Source organism: Engraulis encrasicolus, chromosome 7 (assembly GCF_034702125.1).
Source record: "Engraulis encrasicolus isolate BLACKSEA-1 chromosome 7, IST_EnEncr_1.0, whole genome shotgun sequence".
In the NCBI taxonomy this organism is placed as follows: Eukaryota; Metazoa; Chordata; class Actinopteri; order Clupeiformes; family Engraulidae; genus Engraulis; species Engraulis encrasicolus.
Window position 1 is genome coordinate 21039810 of NC_085863.1, and position 22531 is coordinate 21062340.

The window sequence follows — 22531 nt, forward strand, 5'->3', positions numbered from 1 at the left end:
TTGAATGACATTTTAACTGACCAATCACATTGAGCGTCCCAGACAAACATGGCCGACCCTTTGAGTGAGTGGACAAAAAGCTGTGGCCCTGCCCTGTTCTTCGACTCCGATGCGTAATAACGGAACTGCCAGGTTCCGTCTCTTCTGTCGCTAGTTTACGCCAACGGCTATACAAACAACTCTGTCCAGACGTGTTTAGGATCTTTCTAGCGCTATAACATCGCGAGTCCAGCACAGGTAAGCGTAATACCATACTGTTGGTGTCAATAGACGTTAAATGCATTTTGCGAGAGACGGGCTGGCCTATTACACCTCCAAGACTCTCCAGGCGAATTTGACAGACTACGCGCCTGTCGTTGTTTATATTATGTGAAAGGTCGGACTTGATAAGTTATGCAATAGTGGTGTTTTAGTGCAAATGAAACAGTCTGCGAAATGTAGGCCTATGCTTACGAGCACTAACTTCTGAACTCTACTTGACAGGGAACAAGTTGCCAAAAAACCCTAAGGCCCTGCAGTCAATGGTGCTTTTCCTGAAATCTTTGAATAAAAGCCTCGCCTATTTTAGCACAAAGGGTTGACAAAACATTCCCTTAGGCCTCCCTTCTCTGACCTAAATCCCTAAATAAGCGATGCTCGTTGGAAACGTGCGCACGCGAAAGTCAGTTGATTTTGGTTTGTTGTTACTCGTTATGTCAAACCACCTGTTCCGTAAAATTTGGTTGAATCTGCTGAGAGAGTATAGAAATAGATAGCATCAGCATATTGATGAGGCATTCGGTTATGTTAATGCGAAAGTAAGCGTCAACACTGATTACAAGTTCGCATTTCCTTACAGCAGAATGTCCAAGCAACAGCTGGCTGTGGAGCGTGCCAGGAAAGCATTCCGCACGGGCAGGTCAAAGCCCCTGGAATACCGCATCACGCAGTTGAAGAACTTGCTGAGGTTGTTCGAGGAGAGACAAAAGGACATTGCTGATGCTTTGAAGAAAGATCTGAACAAGGTGAGGTGGCTTCAGGCACACTAGGGGGGAACTCACTGTTGGGACAATAGGTAAATTTTAGGCTAATAACCTACAGTAATAATGCACATACATTCAGATCTCTGTTTTGGACTTATTAAGTGACTGACTGTGGATAGCCTTGAAAAATAAAAAGTAATATAAGTTCTTCTAGGCAGATTTTTGACTGAACGGAAGTAAAACATCCCCTAAACAACACATTTAACACTCTCGCCAAAGAACAAGAGAGCGACCGACAAACACAACACAACATATCTAAATATCTGACCCTTCCCTGCTTGCTTCCATGCTTGCCTGTCTACCAGAGTCCAAATGGCGTCCCCCTGTACGAGACGCTGGGTCTGGAGGGAGAGATCCAGACAGCCGTGAAGCAGCTGAAGGAATGGGCCGCCCCTCGGCCGGCGGCCAAGACTCTGCTGACCTTGTCGGACGAGGTGTACATCCACCCGGAGCCCCTGGGGGTGGTGCTCATCATCGGCGCCTGGAACTACCCGTGGGCCGTCACCATACAGCCCCTCATCGGAGCTATTGCAGCAGGTATTATTCACACACACACAGGCACTGAGAGACACACATACACCATTCAACAGTTTAAAGATCCATGCACAGCTTCTAGGTGTTGGTAAAGGCAGGAGTGTTTAATACTTCAAATTAAGAAGTTTACTGCACACTTATTTGACTTAATACTCGATTATTCAGAGCGAACAACGCGTTTCGCCTCCAAGCATCATCAGGTTTGCTCAGGCATGACCTGAGCTCTGTCAGGTGTGGCTTAACACATACACCATATTCAATAGCACCCACAGACACACTCGTGTAGCCTATGCACACTCAAACACACACACATACATCCATGTGTCCTCAAACACACACACTTGCACACACGCACACATTGTGAAATTTGCATTCAGAAGATGTTAATAATGCTGTAAACATAGGATTATTATATACAGTAGTTTATAGAGAAGAGAGACTTCATGTATTACATAGTTATAGAGAAATTGCCTTTAGGTGCTCTTGTTAAACAAGTTTTGTCACTATCACCGGCTTCCATCAATAGGCCTAGTGGATGAATGTGCAGGTCTGACATTGTGAAGCATATTGCAAAATCCCTCGGTCCTCAGAGTTCATCAATCACCTTTATCAGTGACGTTTATGTAATATCAGTCTGCACGCCACTGCGTTAGGGTCAAGGTTCAGCGCCGCAGTGGATTGGGGCTGCTGTGATGCTTACACACCCTCTTTGGATTCAACGCAGCCTATTGTGCACTTTAGTCACCTCCTCCACAAGCAGAACGGAGCCGATGAAGGAGGCAAAGGGCAGCCCATGACCTGTGCACAGAGTGGCCATCCGTTAGCAAACGTGTAGTCTTTGTGCACCAGCGGTATACACAACAGGATGTAAATCAACAAAGCTGATTCAAAGCTTTGGAATCAGCTTCCCGAGGAAGTGAAAAAAGTCCCTGCGGTTGATAGTTTCAAGACCAGACTTAAGACACAGCTTTTCTCTGATGCCTACTCTTAGAGATCAAAATGTTTTTCATGTTTTTATATTTATATTTTCTTCCCCTTATTTCTTGCTTTTATCTTTACTTTTTATTCTATTTTACATATTTTTTATCTTACTTTACTGTACAGCAAATTGAATTGCATTCATGTATGAAATGCGCTATACAAATAAAATTGCTTTGCCTTGCCGTGATAGAGGCTGGGCTGAAAGATCTGCTTCATGGAATAACCTGAAATCAGACATTAGACAGAACTTTTTTTTTCTTTTCGTGTAGCCCCTGTGCAGATGGGCCTGCCGGACGGCTAGTTCCAGGGTCCCCGCGGTGCATTAAAAAGTATTAAAAAGCATTAAATTTGGAACATGTGATTTAAGGCCGTGAAAAGCATTAAATTTAGCTAGTTTTTGAGGTGTGGCATTAAATATGAAAAAGCCTGGCATTAAATTTCACCCAGACACAATGTATTAAAATATAGATGCCTACACAGTCTTCCGTAAAAACATTGTTTCATAACTATAAGGCGGCAACAAGGTTTCGAGACTGTCAGTCATGCCTGGGGTAAACAATGCACTCGATAGTGACATGCCCGCCTGGGTAGCAGAACCTATCGTTCGGATCCCCCTACTGGATGACTAAAAGTAGGCTAAATCCCATCCACCACAGTGCGTGTGACTGACCGCAGTACAGTTGAAAGTGAAACTTGTTAAATTTCATCAACCAATCTGCAGCGTGGAAGCTATATCTGTGGTGCCGTCGAAAGCGTAAGTCTTAAAATGACTGCATTGTTTTCAAACTTTGTATCTCGTCATCTAGCCTGCTCGTGCTCTATAATGCTCCCTCTCCTAATGTTAGCCATGCCCTCTCGTTTTTTAGGTTTGTGTTTGCTAACGCATATAATTTCATGAATGCATTATGAATGCATTCATACAATATGCTACTTCATGTGTCCTCGAGCTTCGTGATGCTGTCAGATGCTAATGCAATCCGAAGTGAGAGTGTTGTGAAGTTGCAAGCGTTTAATATGTAGCATAAATCGGGCGAGTAACGGAGTGTTTTCTACGAGGCTAAATGTCGCAATGAGGATATGCGAGGATGTCCAAATCGGTAACCGCGTGGTGTTTGCATCGCTATTCCAGTCGCCGCGTGTCCGCGGTTAGGGAAATGTTTGTGGAATTCATATCAAGTTCCACTGCTGCTGTTTCTTTGCTCCCACTCTGAAGAACGACTTGCTAAACTGAAAGTAGAACGCCTACTACCTGTACTGTCTCTATGATGGAGCAGGGGGGAACAAACAGGAGGGGCAGTCTGAGCAGTCGTTCTTTTTTAACCCTTTTGACGTCACAGGTGTTATCTCTCCTAGACTAAGGTGCACTGCACTCCAATATTTATCCATTATAAAAGATGAATTGTTGGTCCTTTTTTTTTATTATTGAAGGTATTTCATGAAATGTCATTAAACTTTCAAAATATACACAATTTTGAAATTGTTTCAGTTTTGGATGACTTTTTGGTTAATGTTTTAATCTAATGGTTAGTGTGTGTGCGCACCACCTCACTCTTTTTTGTTGTCATCTCTATGGTTAAATTAAGCACAAAAATGACTAGGGTATTAGAGTTTGGGCCCACCTATGCAGCAGCCAGATCAACTGAAATAATATTTTAGCACATGGAGTTACACAGATGCTGGCTACTTGATTTGAAATTATAATGAATTATCTAAGGAAGGGGCCGATTTCATGAAAACTCCCGCATCATACAGAAACGTCTTTGACAATTCATGACTAAACATCTGGTGCAGAAAGTGACTAGGGAGCAGTCAATGAGAATAAAACAACACAGTGAGCAGTGTGAATGTATGTATTACATTACATTATAGCAATGTAATAACAATAGCAATATTATACCATGTAACACACACACAAGCACACCCGTGTAGTGGTATTAATTTTACTGTTGGAGGTATTAAAAATGGTATTAAAAAGCATTAAATTGGGTGATGAAAAATGTGCAGATACCCTGAGTTCACTGATTGCTGAAAAGACTCATCTACTTGTACATCATAACAACATTGGCAATGACATTACCGAGAGCCTTAGGTAGCAGATTAAGATACTACGATTTTGGTGACAGTAAAGTTATAACATAGGATTTGCCCTAAAGGGTTAATGTAAGATAGAAGGTTGCCATAATCTACAGTACCACTTTAAGGCACAACCCCCTAGATATATCAGTACTGTTCAGGCATTGGACAGAAGGTTCTTTCATGAAACATTTGATAGTAGACTCGTTGTCATAGTAAAGTTATGGCCGTAAGACGCAGCATTTATAATATCACAGGTATCACAGATCTCAGTCATGGAGCATACCTGAAATCAGGCACGAGACGGAAGGGTTTTTTTTTCCATTTAACTTTCGATAGTAGATTGTCATAGTAACTGTAACCCCATAAAAAGTAATCCGTGTCATACCCCATGGCTGACTGATCTCGGGCATGAAGTGTACCTGAAACCAGGGTGAGGTTTAAAATGTGATATTTGCAAGTACATTTTATTATCACATTACATTGCACTTAGATGACACTTTTATCCAAAGTGACTTTATAGGGTATTGGTTACAACCCCTCGAGCAATGTTAGGGGTTAGGGCATGAATGGAGGTGTAGGGAGAGGTAAGGGTAGGATTTGAACTGGTAATCCTCTGACCTTAAAACCACCCCTCTAACCACTAGGCCACGGCAGCTCCATGTAGGCGTAATTTATGTCATCGTGAACCCCACAAGTCATAACAGCCATTAGTTTGTTTTTGTTCTTGACAGAATGGAAATAACTCAGTTGTCAGAATGTCGGTTATGTTGTTGAACCACTGTAGTAATGTTTTTCAGGAAAGCCTTCCACGGTTAGAATGTGTGTGTGTGTGTGTGGGAGTGAGAGAGAGAGAGAGATTATTATCAATGTCTTATTTAAATGTTTTTAGTTAAACTGCACATTGGAGACTGGTCAAACGCAATTTCAAACTTCTGTGCTAACCCTGTTACATAGATTTTTGACAATAAAGTACTCTTGACTTGACTTGACTTGAATGAAGTGCAATTGCAGTTGCAGTTGGAGAATACATAGTTTTCATGGAATACATAGTTTGTACATGGAATATCTCTTCCTTCATGCCTTGAATTTGACATGGTGCTTTCAGACAGAATGGTGCTGTGTGTCAAAATATTTTAATTCAAAGCAGCTGGGCTGTTTTTTGGTTTTGGAGATATTTTGTCTTTTCAAAAGACCTTCAGTTCTTATTCTGATGTGTGAGTCAGAATTATATTATACTGTGTATCTCTGAAGAGATATTCAAGCTACAAAAATGAGTCAAGTTGCATACAACTTACCATTGATTTAGATGATCTGGATGAATGGGATGCGTCACAGACACAAGGGTGTCATTTGTTTCAATTCATTTGATGGTTGTTGAAATGGTTCAAGGCCAACAAACCTCTGCAAATCCCCATGACCATAGGGAGGTGGCAAGTTGATTGACACATTATCATTTCTATAGAGAGTCCCATCATCAAGCTTTCACTTGTCAGTGTGTTACCGAGCACTGCTGAACGGTTGTCATGCTGTTTGCCGTCCAGATAGTAGCTTGCTGTTTGGGGTAATTGGTGTAGAATGCTGTGCTGTGCTCCTCAGCCACTGAATACACTCTAAGCATTGTTCCTCTGCAGCCTTGACCATTATCTGTGTTTATCGGACATTTGAGTGGTAGGCTATTGAGCTGTTTCAACAGTACACACAGTCTGTAAAGATCTGACTTTAAAGCAGATGTGTGTGTGTGTGTGTGTGTGTGTGTGTGTGTGTGTGTGTGTGTGTGTGTGTGTGTGTGTGTGTGTGTGTGTGTGTGTGTGTGTGTGTGTGTGTGTGTGTGTGTGTTTGGAACAGCACAGGATACATTCAAAACCAATGGGCCTTGTTAGATCTGACATACTGTACTATAATTTCGGTTGCACCGTAAATTTTGCAGTGTTAACACATACAGAGTCGAATTTGACACCCATGGTGTTTTATCCTTGCTCTAAGCGTTGAATTACTGATACTCTGTGTACTGTGCCAAGCAGTGTCACCTGTGTATATGTTGAGACATCTGCTAGATTCTGAAGGGGGATGTTTGTTGAAAGCTTACTGGTTAGTATGAAAGTAAGACAATTGATGTGTTCATTAACAATTGATCTGTTCCTTCTCTACCGAATCTGATATTCCTTTATGCTGGAACACAAGACTTAATTTGGTGTTGTATTGGGACAGCATGGCAGGCCTTTGTGTAGACAGCAGCCCGAGGGAAAAATGCTTACTCACGGCGTGTAATCACAAGAAAAGAGATTAGTCTCCAGGCAAACAAAGCCGTGGCATGCTTAAGTGTTGACTCCACTTAAGTCATGTAAAGCATGGCAATCTGTTGGGTGTGAAATAGTGACAACAGCAATGTGGGGAGTTGGGGAAAGGTGAAAAACACTTTAGTGACGAGTTGTAGCCAGTGTTATAGCAAAGGCTTTCATATCTTCAGTAAGGAAGTGCCTCAAAAGTTTTTTTCTCATCTTTTCCTGGATGTTTGGATGCCCAAGGTTTTTTGATGAGCACCTTACTAGACTTGGATAAGTCATGGCCTTTTGGTTATTGTTAAGAAAACTTATTAATACAACTAGACACGACAATCAGATCAGGTTTACAATTTGACTTTCGCGAAAGGAGAGAGAGTGAGAGGCCTGGAGAACATTGTCCTCACTTGGCGTCTTTCGTCTCTCTGTCTCTCCTCTCACGAAGGTTGCTTTTTAATGGAAACACAGGGATGGAAAATCACAGAAGTCACATTGTTTCTTATCAGAGGCAACATTAAACTGTAGCATCCTGATCACATAGTTTTCCCTGGGGAACATTTGGAACAGTACAACAGTATATGAAACAAGAACAAAAGTGAATACAAGCGAGGTCTTTGCTACAGAATATAATTATTTCTACAGGTATACATCAAAATACAATTTCAATATTAAAATATTGTTTCAATAGATTTTTTTTCTTATTTTTCTTTTTCTTATTCTTATTTTTTCTTATTCTGTCAGTGCTACACAGTTGAATGAGATCCTTTATTCATCCATACATAATGTGTTAAGATATAACTTTGTTGTTAATGGCAATAACTAAGTTGTTATACTTATTGCTAAAGACACTACATAGACTGTGTAGTCGTAGTAGTGTAGTTACCTCGGAACGCCACTACAATGCATTAACTGTAGGGCACTAGCTTATTACCCCAGCGACCCGGGTTCGATTCCAGCCCGGGTCATTTGCCAGTCCTTCCCCGTCTTTCTCCCCATTCGTTTTCTGTCCCTCTGTCACTATCCTGTCTCAAAGAAAACACAAAGCCCCAGCTACTACTGTGGTAGTAACATGGTTTATTTTAACTTGTGGTAAGGTGTTGCACTGGTGGAACTGTGTGTAAAATGAGGCTAATTTCCTGCAGGATTAAGGCAGTATCTCTTCTGCACCCTGCTTTACTACAAAGACACAAGCAACACCTGGTTATGCTCGCCTAAAATGTGAATGTGTAGCTCATTTTGAAATGCTTAAATGAAATGTTTTTTCGTTTACTGAACTTGTGGTCTCCTGTGTATGTGTGTGTGTGTTTTTCAGGTAATGCAGCAGTGATAAAGCCCTCTGAAGTCTGTGTCCATACTGCTAAAGTTATGGAAGATGTCCTGCCCCTGTACATAGACAAGGTAAAGTGTGTGTGTGTGTGTGTGTGTGTGTGTGTGTGTGTGTGTGTGTGTGTGTGTGTGTGTGTGTGTGTGTGTGTGTGTGTGTGTGTGTGTGTGTGTGTGTGTGTGTGTGTGTGTGTGCGCGCGCGCGCGCGCGCGCGCGTGCGTGCGTGTGTGTGCGTGTGTAGAAAGGACAATAATGTGTTCATATTTTGTACATGTATTAAGAATGACACTGTTATGACCTATAAGAGTGTATACTATACTGTTGTTATATCTAACTTGTTTCTTTTCGATTGTTTTTTAAATCTTTGCAGGAGTTGTATCCGGTGGTGTCGGGGGGCGTTCCGGAGACGCAGGAGCTTCTGAAGCAGCGTTTCGACCACATCTTCTACACGGGGAACTGCGCAGTGGGCCGCATCATCATGGAGGCCGCCTCCAAACACCTCACCCCCGTCACACTCGAGCTCGGTGGCAAGAGCCCCTGCTACATCGACAAGAACTGCGACCTCTCCGTCGCATGCAGGTGAGAGAGAGATGGACATTATTACATTGCATGATATTGCACTTAGCTTACGCTTTCATTTATTCAAAGAGACTTACAACTATTATTTTTCAGGGTATTGGTTACAGTCCCTGGAGCAATGTGGGGTTAGGTGCCTTGCTCAAGGGCACTTCAGCTATGGATGGAGATGTAGGGAGAGGTCAGGGGGGATTTCGAACCGGCAACCCCTAGATTGAAATACCAACTCTCTAACCACTTGACCACGGCTGCCACAGACTAAGAGATAGAAAGATTTTCCAATGTATGGACAGAGAGACAGAATGAAAGACAGACAGACCATAGGGAGGGAAGGAGGACGAGAAAGAAGCAGAGGCAGGGAAGCTGAAGCTGGAGCTCGGAGGCAACAGGCCCCGCTATATTGACAAGAACTGCAACCTCTGGCCCTACCGTGGCCTAACAGCAGGGCACTAGCTTACTACGTCAGCGAGCTGGGTTCAAATCCGGTCCGGGCCGTTTGCCAGTCCTTCCCTGTCTCTTTCACCCCACTCGTTTCCTGTCCCTCTGTCACTATCCTGTCTTGATTATAGCACAAAAGCCCCAACAAAAACCCTTAAAAAGAACCAAGACCTTGCTGTTGCCTGGAGGTGACAGAGACATAGAGACAGATAATGAGACAGACTGGCAGACATACTGAATAGACAGACATACATTCTGACAGACGAAAGGGAGGGAAGGACGAGCGGTTAAGAGATCTCTGCATTTGCCTGTCTGCCTGGTCACCTTGTTTAAGTCAGACAGACACAACATCCTGAATTTCCCCCTGGGGATTAATAAAGTTACTCTACTCTACTCTACTCTACATCCCACAATATCAGTGAGATACTTAGCGCACCTGCTCCCTATCGTGTCACAGACCGATAGAAATATGGATAGAGAGACAGTCAGACGGATAAATCAGAGGGAAGGACGAAGAGAGAGAGAGAGAGAGAGAAAGACAGAAAGACAGAAAAGACAGACAGAAGTGTGGGAAGGAGGGAGGAAGAGAAGAGTCATACAGTAAACTGTACAGTAAAATGTCAAAGTCCTCCAGCTGAGTCCAGACCCAGCCTCGAACCCCCAACCTTACGGCAACTAAGGTGCCTCTCCTTTTTCAGACGTATCACCTGGGGGAAGTACACCAACTGTGGCCAGACCTGCATCGCCCCTGACTACATCCTGTGTGACCCCAGCATCCAGGACAAAGTCATCGAGGAGATCGGCAAGAATGTCAAGGTGAAGAGCGTTGAAATGCCTTTGGCAGAATCACTGTCTTCTTTTGGGTTTTTTTAGTCAACACATTTAGAGCAGTGGTGGTTTTACTTAACCCATTTAAGGCACCTGCAAAAAAAACACCTGCTGAATGAAAAATCCTTTTTTGGGGAAAGGTGCCCTCAGCCTATACAAGCCTAAATATTTCAGCCTCAGAAGCACATAAAAACATGAAGTAAGTTGTATTTAAAAGCTAGGACCCTCATCTTGCATTAGAATTTGTTCATCAGTTCTAACTTACCCACATTTGAAATAAAAAAAATCCTCAAATCTCAAAAGCCTCAATGCAATGTCTATGTCGCTCCAGGCGCCTAGGTCAATGTAGCGTATAGCATCAGGCCTAAATGGGTTTATCAATAGCATTAACATTTTAAGTTGGGTAGTTACTCTCTGATAGCAAGAATGACATTAGCATTTAATGTTGCTTAGCTTAGCTTAACTGCCCTTAACTTAATACTTACGGTAATGTAACTTAACCAAAGTAAATCTGGTGGGCCAAGGTCTTAGTTTATATTCAGGTCCATTTTAATCACAGGGCTTGTTGTGCTTTTTAGGACTTCTACTCAGAGAACCCCAAGACCTGCCCCGACTACGGTCGCATCATTAACCAGCGGCACTTCAAGAGAGTGATGGCCCTGACCGAGGACAGCACGGTGGCCCTGGGAGGGGAGGGGGACGAGGACGACTGCTACATAGGTACGGTACACAACAACCATATTCATAATGGATGACTGCTACATAGGTACACAACAGCCATGAACCTGATGAAGCAGTAGCGAAACGCGTTGTTCACCAAATAAACTACCAGCAAAGATACCAGTGTGCGGTGATTCATCTTTCATTTACTTGGTTACACAACAGCCATATTCTTATTGGACGACTGCTACATAGGTACACAACAGCCATATTCTTATTGGACGACTGCTACATAGGTACACTACAGCCAAATTCATATTGGACGACTGCTACATAGGTACACTACAGCCACATTCATATTGGACGACTGCTACATAGGTACACTACGACTACAGCTATGTTCATATTGGACGACTGCTACATAGGTACACTACGACTACAGCTATGTTCATATTGGACGACTGCTACATAGGTACACTACAGCCATATTCATATTAGACGACTGATACATAGGTGCCCTACAGCCATATTCATATCGGACGACTGCTACATAGGTACACTACGACTACAGCTATGTTCATATTGGACGACTGATACATAGGTACACTACAGCTATGTTCATATTGGACGACTGCTACATAGGTGCCCTTCAGCCACATTCATTGATGAAAGTTCAGAAAACAACGCACACTGAATAAACCGTAAACAGTCAATGAAGAATATCAATCAGTCAATCAGTCAATGAATTAATCAATCATGCGATTCTTGAACATTCTCCACGTTCCTGTTCTCCAGCCCCGACGGTGTTGCGGGACGTGAAGCCCGAGGCCAAGGTGATGCAGGAGGAGATCTTTGGGCCTCTGCTGCCCATCATCACGGTGGAGGGCGTGGACCAGGCCATCGACTTCATCAACGACCGCGAGAAGCCACTCGCACTATACGTCTTCTCTCCCGACCCCAAGGTGTGTGAAGGGATTCTCTCTCTCGTCTTTTCTCTCTCTCTCTCTCTCTCTCTCTCTCTCTCTCTCTCTCTCTCTCTCTCTCTCTCTCTCTATGTCTCTCTATGTCTCTCTCTGTGTTTTTCATTTTTATTTTTCACCAGGGTAGTCACATGGAGGCTGGGTTGCCTCTTTTCCAAGTGCGCCCTAGCCAAGAAGGCAGCAATAGCAAAGATTCTCTATTCTAAATTCATTTAAACCGTCTCTGGCAATAGGTTTAACACAAACGTGTCACAATGGGCCGCATACATTCACAGAGCAAATGCATAAAATATCAAGACATAAAGACATGCGGGACATAGGCTAAGCACAGCTTTAATGAATGACCTGCACAGCTATACACAGCTTACAGGAATGGCAGCACATGAGCTCAACATGCTGGACAACATGAATGCACACAGCTTGGGAGTAGCAAGGGGTGGGTGTTTGCGTCTTTCTCTCTGAGTAGATCAGTGAAGACCTTTTCGCTCATGTGAATGTGTATACGTAGTGGTTATTAAATGTTAACATTTACATGCACAACTAGCCTGTGTGTGTGTCTGGGTGTGGGTGTGGGTGTGGGTGTTATGGTTGCAGTATTCCCAGGTCCTATTTGATGATGCAAATGTGATTTCACACATGTGAAATCAAACATTGATTTCAAGTCAAGTCAAGTGTACTTTATTGTCAAAAATCTATGTAAAAGGGGTTTGCACAGAATGTTGATATTGCGTTTGATGAGTGTCCAATGTGCAGTTTAACTAAAACCATTTAAATAAGACATTGGCAATAATCTCTCTCACAGACACAGACGCACACACAGACACAAACATATACACACACACGCACGCACGCGCACACACACACACACACACACACACACACACACACACACACACACACACACACACACACACACACACAACTAACCTACTCATACATGAATTTACAATTCTTTCTCTGACACATTCATTCACAGCATACACACAGACAATACACACTCACACATGTGCAGTTTTTCAAACACTAACATACTGATATAGACATGTACAATACAATACGCATGCACGCACGCACACACGCACGCACACATAACAACAGAAGTACAATCAGTGGTCATAGTAGTGAAGTGAAAAGTGTAGATCTGTATACAAGGTGCATGAGTTAAGTGCCAGTGGCATGGTGAAAGAAATGTTCATGGAATGTCATCCAGTGAACTTTTAAGAAGATTTATAGAACTTCTAGCACAACAGGCGTAACCAGTCACCCAGTAAATCCCCTCCTCACCTCACATGTTTGTTATCATAAAGATTGTGTCATCTTTGTGTGTGTCACCAGCTAATAAAACGTGTGCGTGACGAAACCACCAGCGGTGGATTCTGTGCCAATGACTGCCTGATGCACTTCTCCGTCAATGCCTTGCCATTTGGTGGCGTGGGTGAGTTTACACTCGAATTCTCTTCAATTCACAAAATCTTGTTTGGTTTCGGTTTTTTTTGTATGTTTTATTCATGTATTATTTTTATGTTTTATTTATTTATGTAAATATTGTTCAAAGTTTGCAGCACGAAGTAACACAACATAATACAAAAAAAATCCAGGCAGCTCCACACAGAGTGCATAGAAGTCCCCACAATACCAAATGGGCACAGTACAGTTTCCATGAAATATCTGATCAAATCAAACATTGAATATATGATTCACAATACCCTGTGTTACACACATTATCTAGTCTTGTCGGCTACCTGTCACTGCTGCATTGTGTTATATTCATATCGAGAAGATCAAGACCCTATCACAGCTTCCCTCCAACTGGTCACCTTAACTTGAGTAGTAGTTTTGATTCAGAGGTGTTTGGATCAAATTTGTGGCAGGGTTTTTTACTTTATAAACCCGGAATTGACACCTGAATCAGGGAATCTCAATGTTAGCATCTCACAGTTCAATGTTCAAGGTTTCTTTATTGCTCTCTCTGGAGAGAAATTTGACCTGGAATCCTGGATCCAAGTGACAATTCTTGCTCAATGAGTTTCAACACATGAAACACAATCTATTTTCCGCTGCTCCTCCTCAGATATAAGAATAAATAACCTCAGAAAGGCACAATGGACAAGGTTGCTCAAAAAGCCCAAACATCACAATAGGGCTGGCGCTACTTAGTGCCCTCGCTCATCTTATTTTTAATCAGATACCGCCGAAATTATAGATTAATGCCACAGCCACGTTCAAGCAGTATAAAGGCACATTTCCACCAAGCAGTACAGTACGGTACGGTCCACTTCACTTCGGTTCGCTATTGTGTGCGTTTCCATGTCAAAACGTACAGGCCAGTGACTCCATGTCCTCAACATTCTGTAAAATATCGAACTCTGATCTCTGTCGCCCCCTGCAGGTAACAGTGGGATGGGCGCCTACCACGGCAAGCACAGTTTCGACCAGCTGAGCCACCTGCGGGGCTGCCTGGTGAAGCAGCTGAAGATGGAGGGCATGAACAACATGCGCTACCCGCCCCACACGCCAGACAAGCTGGGCTGGGCACGCTTCTTCATCCTCAAGGAAGGGACCGTCACCAAGACATTTAAGATGGCCGCGCTAGCCATGCTGGTGGTCCTCGCTGCTGCAATCATCCAGGTATGGAATGGAATTAAATAGAACAGAATAGAATAGAATAAAATCTAATACAATAGTCTAGATGTTCGCCTTTATTGCAGTAAGAACTGAATGAAATTACAATAAGTCTTTCTTTGCCCTGCTGGCTTTAATTGCTTGTTGAGAGTAGGCCTAGTGACACAAAAACAAGACAGGGCAATTGTATCCATATTCAGAATTAACAGAATGTTAATAACATTGCCTATAAATTCACCTGGACACACACACACACCTGGAAAGAAAATCAGCTAATTGCACAGAAACATGTATGCATTGCAACTACACTCAACTTTACAGATAATTACGCAACTACTGTACTGTCTCTTGCTCTCTTGTCTCATGTATTTCAAAAAGACGTTTCGTCAGGTGATTAGCAGTCACCCTCTTTCATTTCATTTGCATTGCATCCTCTGAACTGATTTTTGTTTCCCCCTTCACAGAGATTCTTTGCCTGATTAAGAAAGAAAGTCCACAGCCTGGCTGACAGCAGTCTTCCACGAAGTAAACAAGAACACAGTATGCCATCTAGTGGTAGTTCACCGCAATACACTATGCACACACCACTGACCTTGACCTATGAAGGGACTGTATAGGAGTTGGTCATTTTTACCTGTAAGCAAGGCTTCTTGTACAATTATGTGATTGTATGATTAGGCACTATTACTAACGACCATTTCATCAATATTTTCAATGTTTTAAAATGATTTTTCATGAAGTCATGAAAAGGCACTTTCATTTTTGGTTTTATGGCAGCATTTCATTTTTGGAGATCTTTTTAATTGAAATAGATTTTGTAATGTAATGAAGGAAAACTGAATTGTACCACATTTGCCTCATCACTATTGTACCAATGCTTTAATTTCATTCTCCCAGTTGCCTTCATATTCCATGATGATATTATGGTCCGTTGCATTCCTCATGATGGCGTAGGAATCGACACTGTTATTCTGTTGATTCCAAGATGGAGTTAAGGAAAGTTTTCAGCGAAGGATATTTTAATACTTAACATTTCATTTTAAAGGAAGGATTTATGAGGAGATGTGTTATATAAAGATGACTGATGGGGAGGAAGTCAGACAGTGAAGTTCGTTTTTGTATTGTCTAAACATTAAGGACCGTTATTATGCAAATATTAAGCTGCTATGAACATGACCAATTAATATACACTGACATTGTGTATCCAGTAAGCAGTGTGCTTAGCCTTTTATGTTCTTTAATGAAGCACATTTTCAAGTAAATTGTGAAGCATTTACTAAGTCTGTACATTTCAATTGTGTATGAAGTCCAGCATACGAAGTGGTTTTGAAGACTTTATGCATTAAAGAAACCGTTTATTTGCAAACAAAATAAATAATCTTTCCTATAAATATATTTGTGCTTTGATGTATTCTTCATTGATCTGTCTATTTTTCCTTTCCCTAATATGGCTTTTTTTATTTGTGCTGACAGAAAACTGACTAAGTTTGAGGAATCTTTACAAACTCACGGTCACCATTTTCACTGCAGGTTCACTTAAACTCTGTTTAAAAAATAGAGTCTAAAGGAAAGGATAAGGAGCTAAATCGGATAAAGAAAAAAGAGAACACACATTTAAAAGCACAAGGAAGGTCTGCAAAGATTTATTATTATATGTTTATTATACTCATACTTCCACTGTAGTCTAAGTTTAACATGGATATTTTCAAAGCCTAAGCAATACAACCAATTTGACCGTACACACACACACACACACACACACACACACACACACACACACACACACACACACACACACACACACACACACACACACCTCCTTTCTCTCCTCCTCCTGTCTGACCACCTGTTCTCAGGTGCAGTCCACTCCTCTCCTGAGAGATCAGTGCAGTCCAGTGTAGTGCAGTGTAGTGCTACTCCACAACAGCCATGAGGACCCCTCTCCACTTCTCCATGCTCCTCTCTATTCTCTCTCATTGCACAGGTAAGTTGTGTCATGGGACATGTAGAACATATGCTCTATCCTGAATGCAGAAATCTGTTGGTGCAAGCCTAATAGTTTTCAATGTTATGTATGTGGTTTGTGTTTTTTGTTCTTTAAAAGCTGACACGTTTTAATGACCATCGCACCTGGTTAAAACTGTTGGTTATAGAATAAATGACTTATTTATTAGGTAATAAGCCTAAATAACTTAGTTATAATATTAGTTATACTTTAGTTATAACTATAGTTTACTTTGTTTGCTGATGTAAACTATTAATACATGATAGTAGTCACAGAAATGTATGTAGGCAAAAAATTGCCATGGATTTTAACTGAAAATATTGTAGAAGTTGAGAATAATTTCATTTTATGATTGATTCATTTGATTACGTGATGATTTTCAGGAGTAGTGTATAATTAAATAGTGTGAAACAGGGGAGTGGTTGATAGTCTATTAATGCTTCTCAGATCATTAACCTAATGCTCAGAGCCTAAACAAACTCACAGTCCTCCTTTGTTTCAAATCTCCACCCTCCTCACTGTGCTGCCTCTGTCAATAATAATAGTCTTCTTTGTCGATTAATAAGAGGGAAGGTCGTCATCACTTTTTTCTCACACACGGTCAATTGTAGAAATTGATGCTCTGTGTTCTGGTTGGGCAGCCAGTTGTCCAGGTGTTCCTGTTGTATGGAGAACAGAACGAGAAAGACGAAGGAAGGAATGAAAGACTTAAGAAAGAAAGAATGAATGAATGAATGAATGAATGAATGAATGAATGAATGAATGAATGAATGAAAGGATATATACAATATCAACAAATCAGAAAATAGAAAGAGAAATATACACCGCAAAACCCTCCCTTGTCGTGATTTCATGTGAAAAAATGGCACAACGTTTCGACTAGCCAGAACGTATATTTCTTCTTCTTCTCCTTTTTTCCCATTTGCGTTATTTTATATTCTGCACACGGGGCAATTTGCTTTTTTGGGAAGTGTGCACGCACCTTACACTTTTTAAAATAAACAAATCAGCCATAAAGTAGGAAAAAACCCTGACTACCGTTAGTCTGAGGTGGCGTAGTAAGTGTGATGTGTGTGCTGTAGTGAGCGTGTTGTGTAAGTAAGGGTGAATAGGCCTCTACTGCCCCAATGCCCCTCTTGTCAGGTCTAGTGAGGTCAGGTGGAAGTAGTGCTGAGAGCATTTTGGGCCTTTATTATGACAGGACAGTGTGAGAGGAGACAGGAAACGAGCTGGAGAGGGATATGGGGTAGGGCTGGGAAATGACCCAGGCCGGACTCGAACCGGGGTCCCCATGGGCATCCAAGCCCAAATGTGTCGGGTTCAAATGTATTTTTTTATTAGGCATTACGCATTAATGTAACACAAGGCAATGAAATGCCTAAGTTATGTTATGTACAGTATTGGGTAGCCATGGCCATCATAGTTAGGGTGTTGGACTGTAGATCACAGGGTTGCAGGTTCAATCCCCACCCTCACCGATCCTCTTCTCCTTCCATCGGTGAAGTGCCCTTGAGCAAGGCACCTATCCCCACACTACTCCATCAATTCCCTGTAATATCTGCAAGTCACTATGGATAAAAGCATCAATGCAGGGGTGTGGAACCTGTGCCGTTTAGGACCCTTGAGGCTGTCTTATCTGCATTCAAAACTTCATTGAAGTTTTGTGTTCAGGGGACCTAGTGAAGGCGGGGTCTGTTGTAATGGTGGCCACCTTCAATATAGGCCTAAAGTGCAGAGGGAAATCCTGGTATGTGGTCATAGTATAGCCCTTGTGGGACTTTATACAATTTGAAGTGGCCCTCGAATGAAAATGGTTTCCCACCCCTGATGAAAAAAAAGAAAAAGTGAAAGCCCCATTGGGAAACTCCAACTCCCATTGTCATTGTGACACAGCACTCCACAGCACACAAGTGAACACTGCTCACTGCACACAACAAAATTGCAATTGTGCCTCACCTGTGCAAGGGGGCAGCCCTCAATGGCGCCCCAAGGGAGCAGTGCGGCAGGACGGTACCATGCTCAGGGTACCTTACTCATGGAGGAGGATGGGGGAGAGCACTGGTTGATTACTCCCCTCACCAACCTGGCGGGTCGGGAGTCGAACCGGCAACCTTCGGGCTACAAGTCTGACGCCATAACCACTTACTCATGACTGCCCTACTGGTGTAGTGTAATGTAATGTCATGTAATGTAATGTCATGTACTGTAATGTAATGTAATGTAATGTCATGTGTCCTGTGTGTCCGTCCTCCAGCTCCATGTGGTCCACATCAAGGAAGAGTACGGCACGCTGGAGGAGGCTGAGCTGGACCGAGAGGGAATAGCTGTACTGGCATTCTTCTTTGAGGTCCATCTCTCTCTCTCTCTCTCTCTCTCTCTCTCTCTCTCTCTAATATATTTGTATATACTGTAAGCCTGCATGGGATAGAAGTGTGGCCTTATTTAAAGTGCCATTTTTAACATAGCCTACTGTAATGCGTTATTTGGTTTCCATTTAGTTGTTGGAATCACATGAAATTGGGCGGATGCATTAGGTACCGCCACATTGTCACAACAGTCTGCTGCCAGAAATGGAATCGGGCGCCAAATACCAGTCAATTGCTGAACTCCAGACACAAAATAATAATTCACTGTTGAGTGGTTGATGTTGAATTCTATGTTGGTATCTGAAAAGTGAATTTGCCGGGACCTGCTTTGATATTTATTGCACTATTATTACTGCAGTACCCGTTTTCTTTTTTAGGAATCAGTGGAAGACAACCCTCACATTGATACGGTACTGCATGCCCTGAGAAGAGTGCGTTTCCATGGTGAGGTGAACTTACAAACCTGTCTTAATGGAACGTGTGGTACTAGATTAAAAACATGTGATCCTGCCAGTGCTTATCAAAACGTTCCTGCATAGAACTTACCTGACTCTTGCTAGAACCTCTGCTCTACAGAAATAAAGTTGTGTGCACTTTGTGTGCCATGGTGTGCTGTGTAGAGTAAGATGATTTAAAAAAAGAAAAAATCAATAGACTTTCTGTATGTAGCTTAATTTCCCCATGCCCATGGAAATGACAGGTAACACTAGTTCGGTGGCCAACTTCAAGATGAGCTACCTCATCCCCCCGGCCCACGAGTTGACGGCCTACTATCGCTACACGGGGTCTGTGACCACGCCTGGCTGTAACGAGGCCGTCATCTGGACCATCTTCCAGAGGACCCTGCCAGCCAGTCATAGACAAGTAAGAACCAGTAAGACACACACACACACACATACACACACACACACACACACACACACACACACACACACACACACACACACACACACACACACACACACACACACACACACACACACATACACACACACACGCTTATATTAGGACATCTACACAGGCACACACTCACAAAGCAGGGTGCACACAGACTCTCAGCCACAGGCAAATGAATCTTAACAAACTACTGTTTGTAAAAAATATGAAAAGAGAGACTGATATCAAAACAAATGTATTTGGGCAGCTGTGGCCTAATGGTGTGCGAGATGATCTTTGGATGAGAGAGTTTGAATCCTGATTCCCAGGAAAACTGTGTGGTCTCCCTACACCGTCATCCATGGCTGATGTGTCTTTGAAATGGACGCCTAACGTCACATTGCTCCAGAGGCTGCAACAAACACCCTGTAACAACTTCATGTCAGCTAAGTGTTATTTAATAAACAGTATGCATGCTAAATCTGAATGCCATTGTATCCAAAATATATTGGCCAAGTGATTAAGGAGATGGGCTTTAGATCAGAGGGTTGCAGGTTCAAATCCCACCCTTCCACTCCCTACTGCACTCCATAGCTGAAGTGCCCTTGAGCAAGGCACCTATCCACTCTACCCCAGGGACTGTAATCAACACCCTATAAATAGCTGTAAGTTGCTTTGAATAAAATTGTCAGGTAAGGGTGTTGTAACACCTGCTCCCTTTCAGGCTTTCAAGCTAACTCAGACCTGTGACTTGTCTTCATATACTGTATATGAACGCTCCAAAGTGTACCCAGATCACTCAGAAGTGAACCGTACTGAGACCTCTATTGATGTGGTCTCAGTGCGACTCACTTACGAGTCCTGACAAGTTACACTTGTGTCATGGGGTACATCATGGGGTATGTGACACACCACACAATTGTACACTGCACACTGACTGCACACTATGAAATTGCACTTATGCCTCACCCGGGCAAGGGGGCAGCTCATAATGGCGCCCAAAAGGGAGCAGTTCAGTGGGACAGTACCATGCTCAGGTTACCTCAGTCATGGAGGAGGATAGGGGAGAGCACTGGTTAATTACTCTCCCCACCAACCTGGCGGGTCGGGAGTCGAAACGGCAACCTTTGGGCTACAAGTCTAATGCCCTAACCGCTTACCCATGACTGCCCGGGGGTAGGTGTAAGGATTAGGTGTGAAAATACCATAAGTGTAATGCAATATTAGCCAGGCTGTGCCCTCCTAGTGACGCAACACTTTCAGCGTCTAGTCTAGACTAGTCTTGAAGACATTTGAATGTCGATGATAATCAGCCTAATGCAATATAATCTTCCCTCCTCTCCTCTGCAGCTGGTAGAGGTGGCCAGTGAGGTGTGGTACTGGACGGGGAAGCCCATGCATGAGATCTTCAGGCCTTTGCAGCCGCTGAACGGCAGGATCGTGTACAAGTCGTTACCCTCCTCTTCCCACATGATGCTTCCCCTGATGCCCAGCTCTCACGTTACAGCTCTCCCGGCCGCCGCACAACCAATCCTACACAGCAGTCTCACACTCCTCTCTCTGTGCTCTGTCCTCGTTACTACTGTAAACCACAGGGGATGAGGTCAAGGGCGCCGGAACTAGTTTTAAAGGTTTGAAATGGTTTTCTTGATTCTTAAAGGGACACTGTGTGAGATTTTTAGTTGTTTATTTCCAGAATTCATGCTGCCCATTCACTAATGTTACCTTTTTCATGAATACTTACCACCACCATCAAATTCTAAGTATTCATTATGACTGGAAAAATTGCACTTTTCATACATGAAAAGGGGATCTTCTCCATGGTCCGCCATTTTGAATTTCCAAAAATGGCCATTTTTAGCTGCAAAAATGACTGTACTTGGACCATACTAGAAAATATTTGTTTATTACTCACTAAATTTCCATGTAAATATCAAATTTGGCGATAGCCATCCCATTTTCAATGAGCAGCATAGTTGCAGTACCTTTTTTGACCATTTCCTGCACAGTGTCCCTTTATTTCTCAACAATGTTACTGCTGCTGCACTCCACTAATTTGTCTGCAGTAAAAGTTGCGAAAGCCTCATTTAGGGGTCCCAAAAATGGGGATGCCAATGTACCACAGTATCCCCCTTTCCGGCACCTATGGATTAGGTGCTCCATTTTGTTCCAGACATCAGCTCAATGTTGGTCATTTTTTTATGTGAACCATGTTAATGTGGGTACTTGAAGGGGAAATCGGTATGCTTCTCACTTATGTGTGTCCTTGCTCATGTGAATTGATGATACTGTATTTGTGACATGCGTAGTGTGTATACTACATATGTACAGAGCTTCTGTGTCTGAGATCTTTACCTTGTTTAGCTTGCAACATTATGCTGTACTTGTGTCTGATAGAGTACTGTACTGTGCATTTAGTCTTTTCCATCTCCTCCACTCCAGACAGCAGACGTCTGCCTTTGTAATGCATTTACTTGGTCTTTATTCCTGCTTAGGTTCATCTTAGTCAATTAGGGAATGATTGTCATGGTCATACTCTGTCCCTCCAGTCCAACAGCAATGATGTTTACCTCTCTCTGATTGCAGTGTACAAGAGTATGATGAGGCTGTTTTTTTATGACTGAGGCTAAATGGAATAAGAGTACAAAGAAATTATAGGCTAGGTCAGTGTTTCCCAACCTTTTTTGTCTCGCGTACCCCCTAAACCTCTTAGTTGTGCCATGAGTACCCCCTAGTTCATGTTCTATATCGCTTTTTCTGACCTGATGTGACTGCTCTATATATTTGTTATTACAATAACAATTTTCCAAGTACCCCCTACAGTGTGCTCGCGTACCCCTAGTGGTACACGTACCCCTGGTTGGGAAACACTGGGCTAGGTCATCAACTACTGTATGTTACCATGGTCAATCTATAGGTTCCTTTGAGGTTTGCCTACACAAAGCCATTTCTCTATACGCTTGC

The 22531-nt window shown here is 42.6% G+C and overlaps 2 protein-coding genes across 3 annotated transcripts; both read left to right on the forward strand.

Annotated features, from left to right (window-relative positions):
* Nucleotides 1-93: 93 nt before the first annotated feature.
* aldh3a2b (aldehyde dehydrogenase 3 family, member A2b) lies at nucleotides 94-15715 on the forward strand. 2 transcript variants are annotated; one of them, XM_063203061.1, is made up of 11 exons: nucleotides 94-237; nucleotides 839-1004; nucleotides 1328-1559; nucleotides 8205-8290; nucleotides 8587-8795; nucleotides 9929-10046; nucleotides 10637-10778; nucleotides 11514-11680; nucleotides 13034-13133; nucleotides 14088-14326; nucleotides 14785-15715. In XM_063203061.1, exons 2-11 carry the CDS (start codon nucleotides 843-845, stop codon nucleotides 14797-14799), a joined length of 1470 nt encoding a protein of 489 aa, XP_063059131.1. In that variant the 5' UTR covers nucleotides 94-237; nucleotides 839-842; the 3' UTR covers nucleotides 14800-15715. The 2 variants fall into 2 exon arrangements, with proteins under 2 accessions (XP_063059131.1, XP_063059132.1); XM_063203062.1 differs by having other exon boundaries at nucleotides 842-1004.
* A 2180-nt stretch (nucleotides 15716-17895) lies between these two features.
* Nucleotides 17896-21169, forward strand: LOC134451747 (carbonic anhydrase 15-like). Its single transcript, XM_063202146.1, has 5 exons — nucleotides 17896-17919; nucleotides 18580-18672; nucleotides 19069-19135; nucleotides 19392-19555; nucleotides 20918-21169. Exons 1-5 carry the CDS (start codon nucleotides 17896-17898, stop codon nucleotides 21167-21169), a joined length of 600 nt encoding a protein of 199 aa, XP_063058216.1.
* Nucleotides 21170-22531: the final 1362 nt, after the last annotated feature.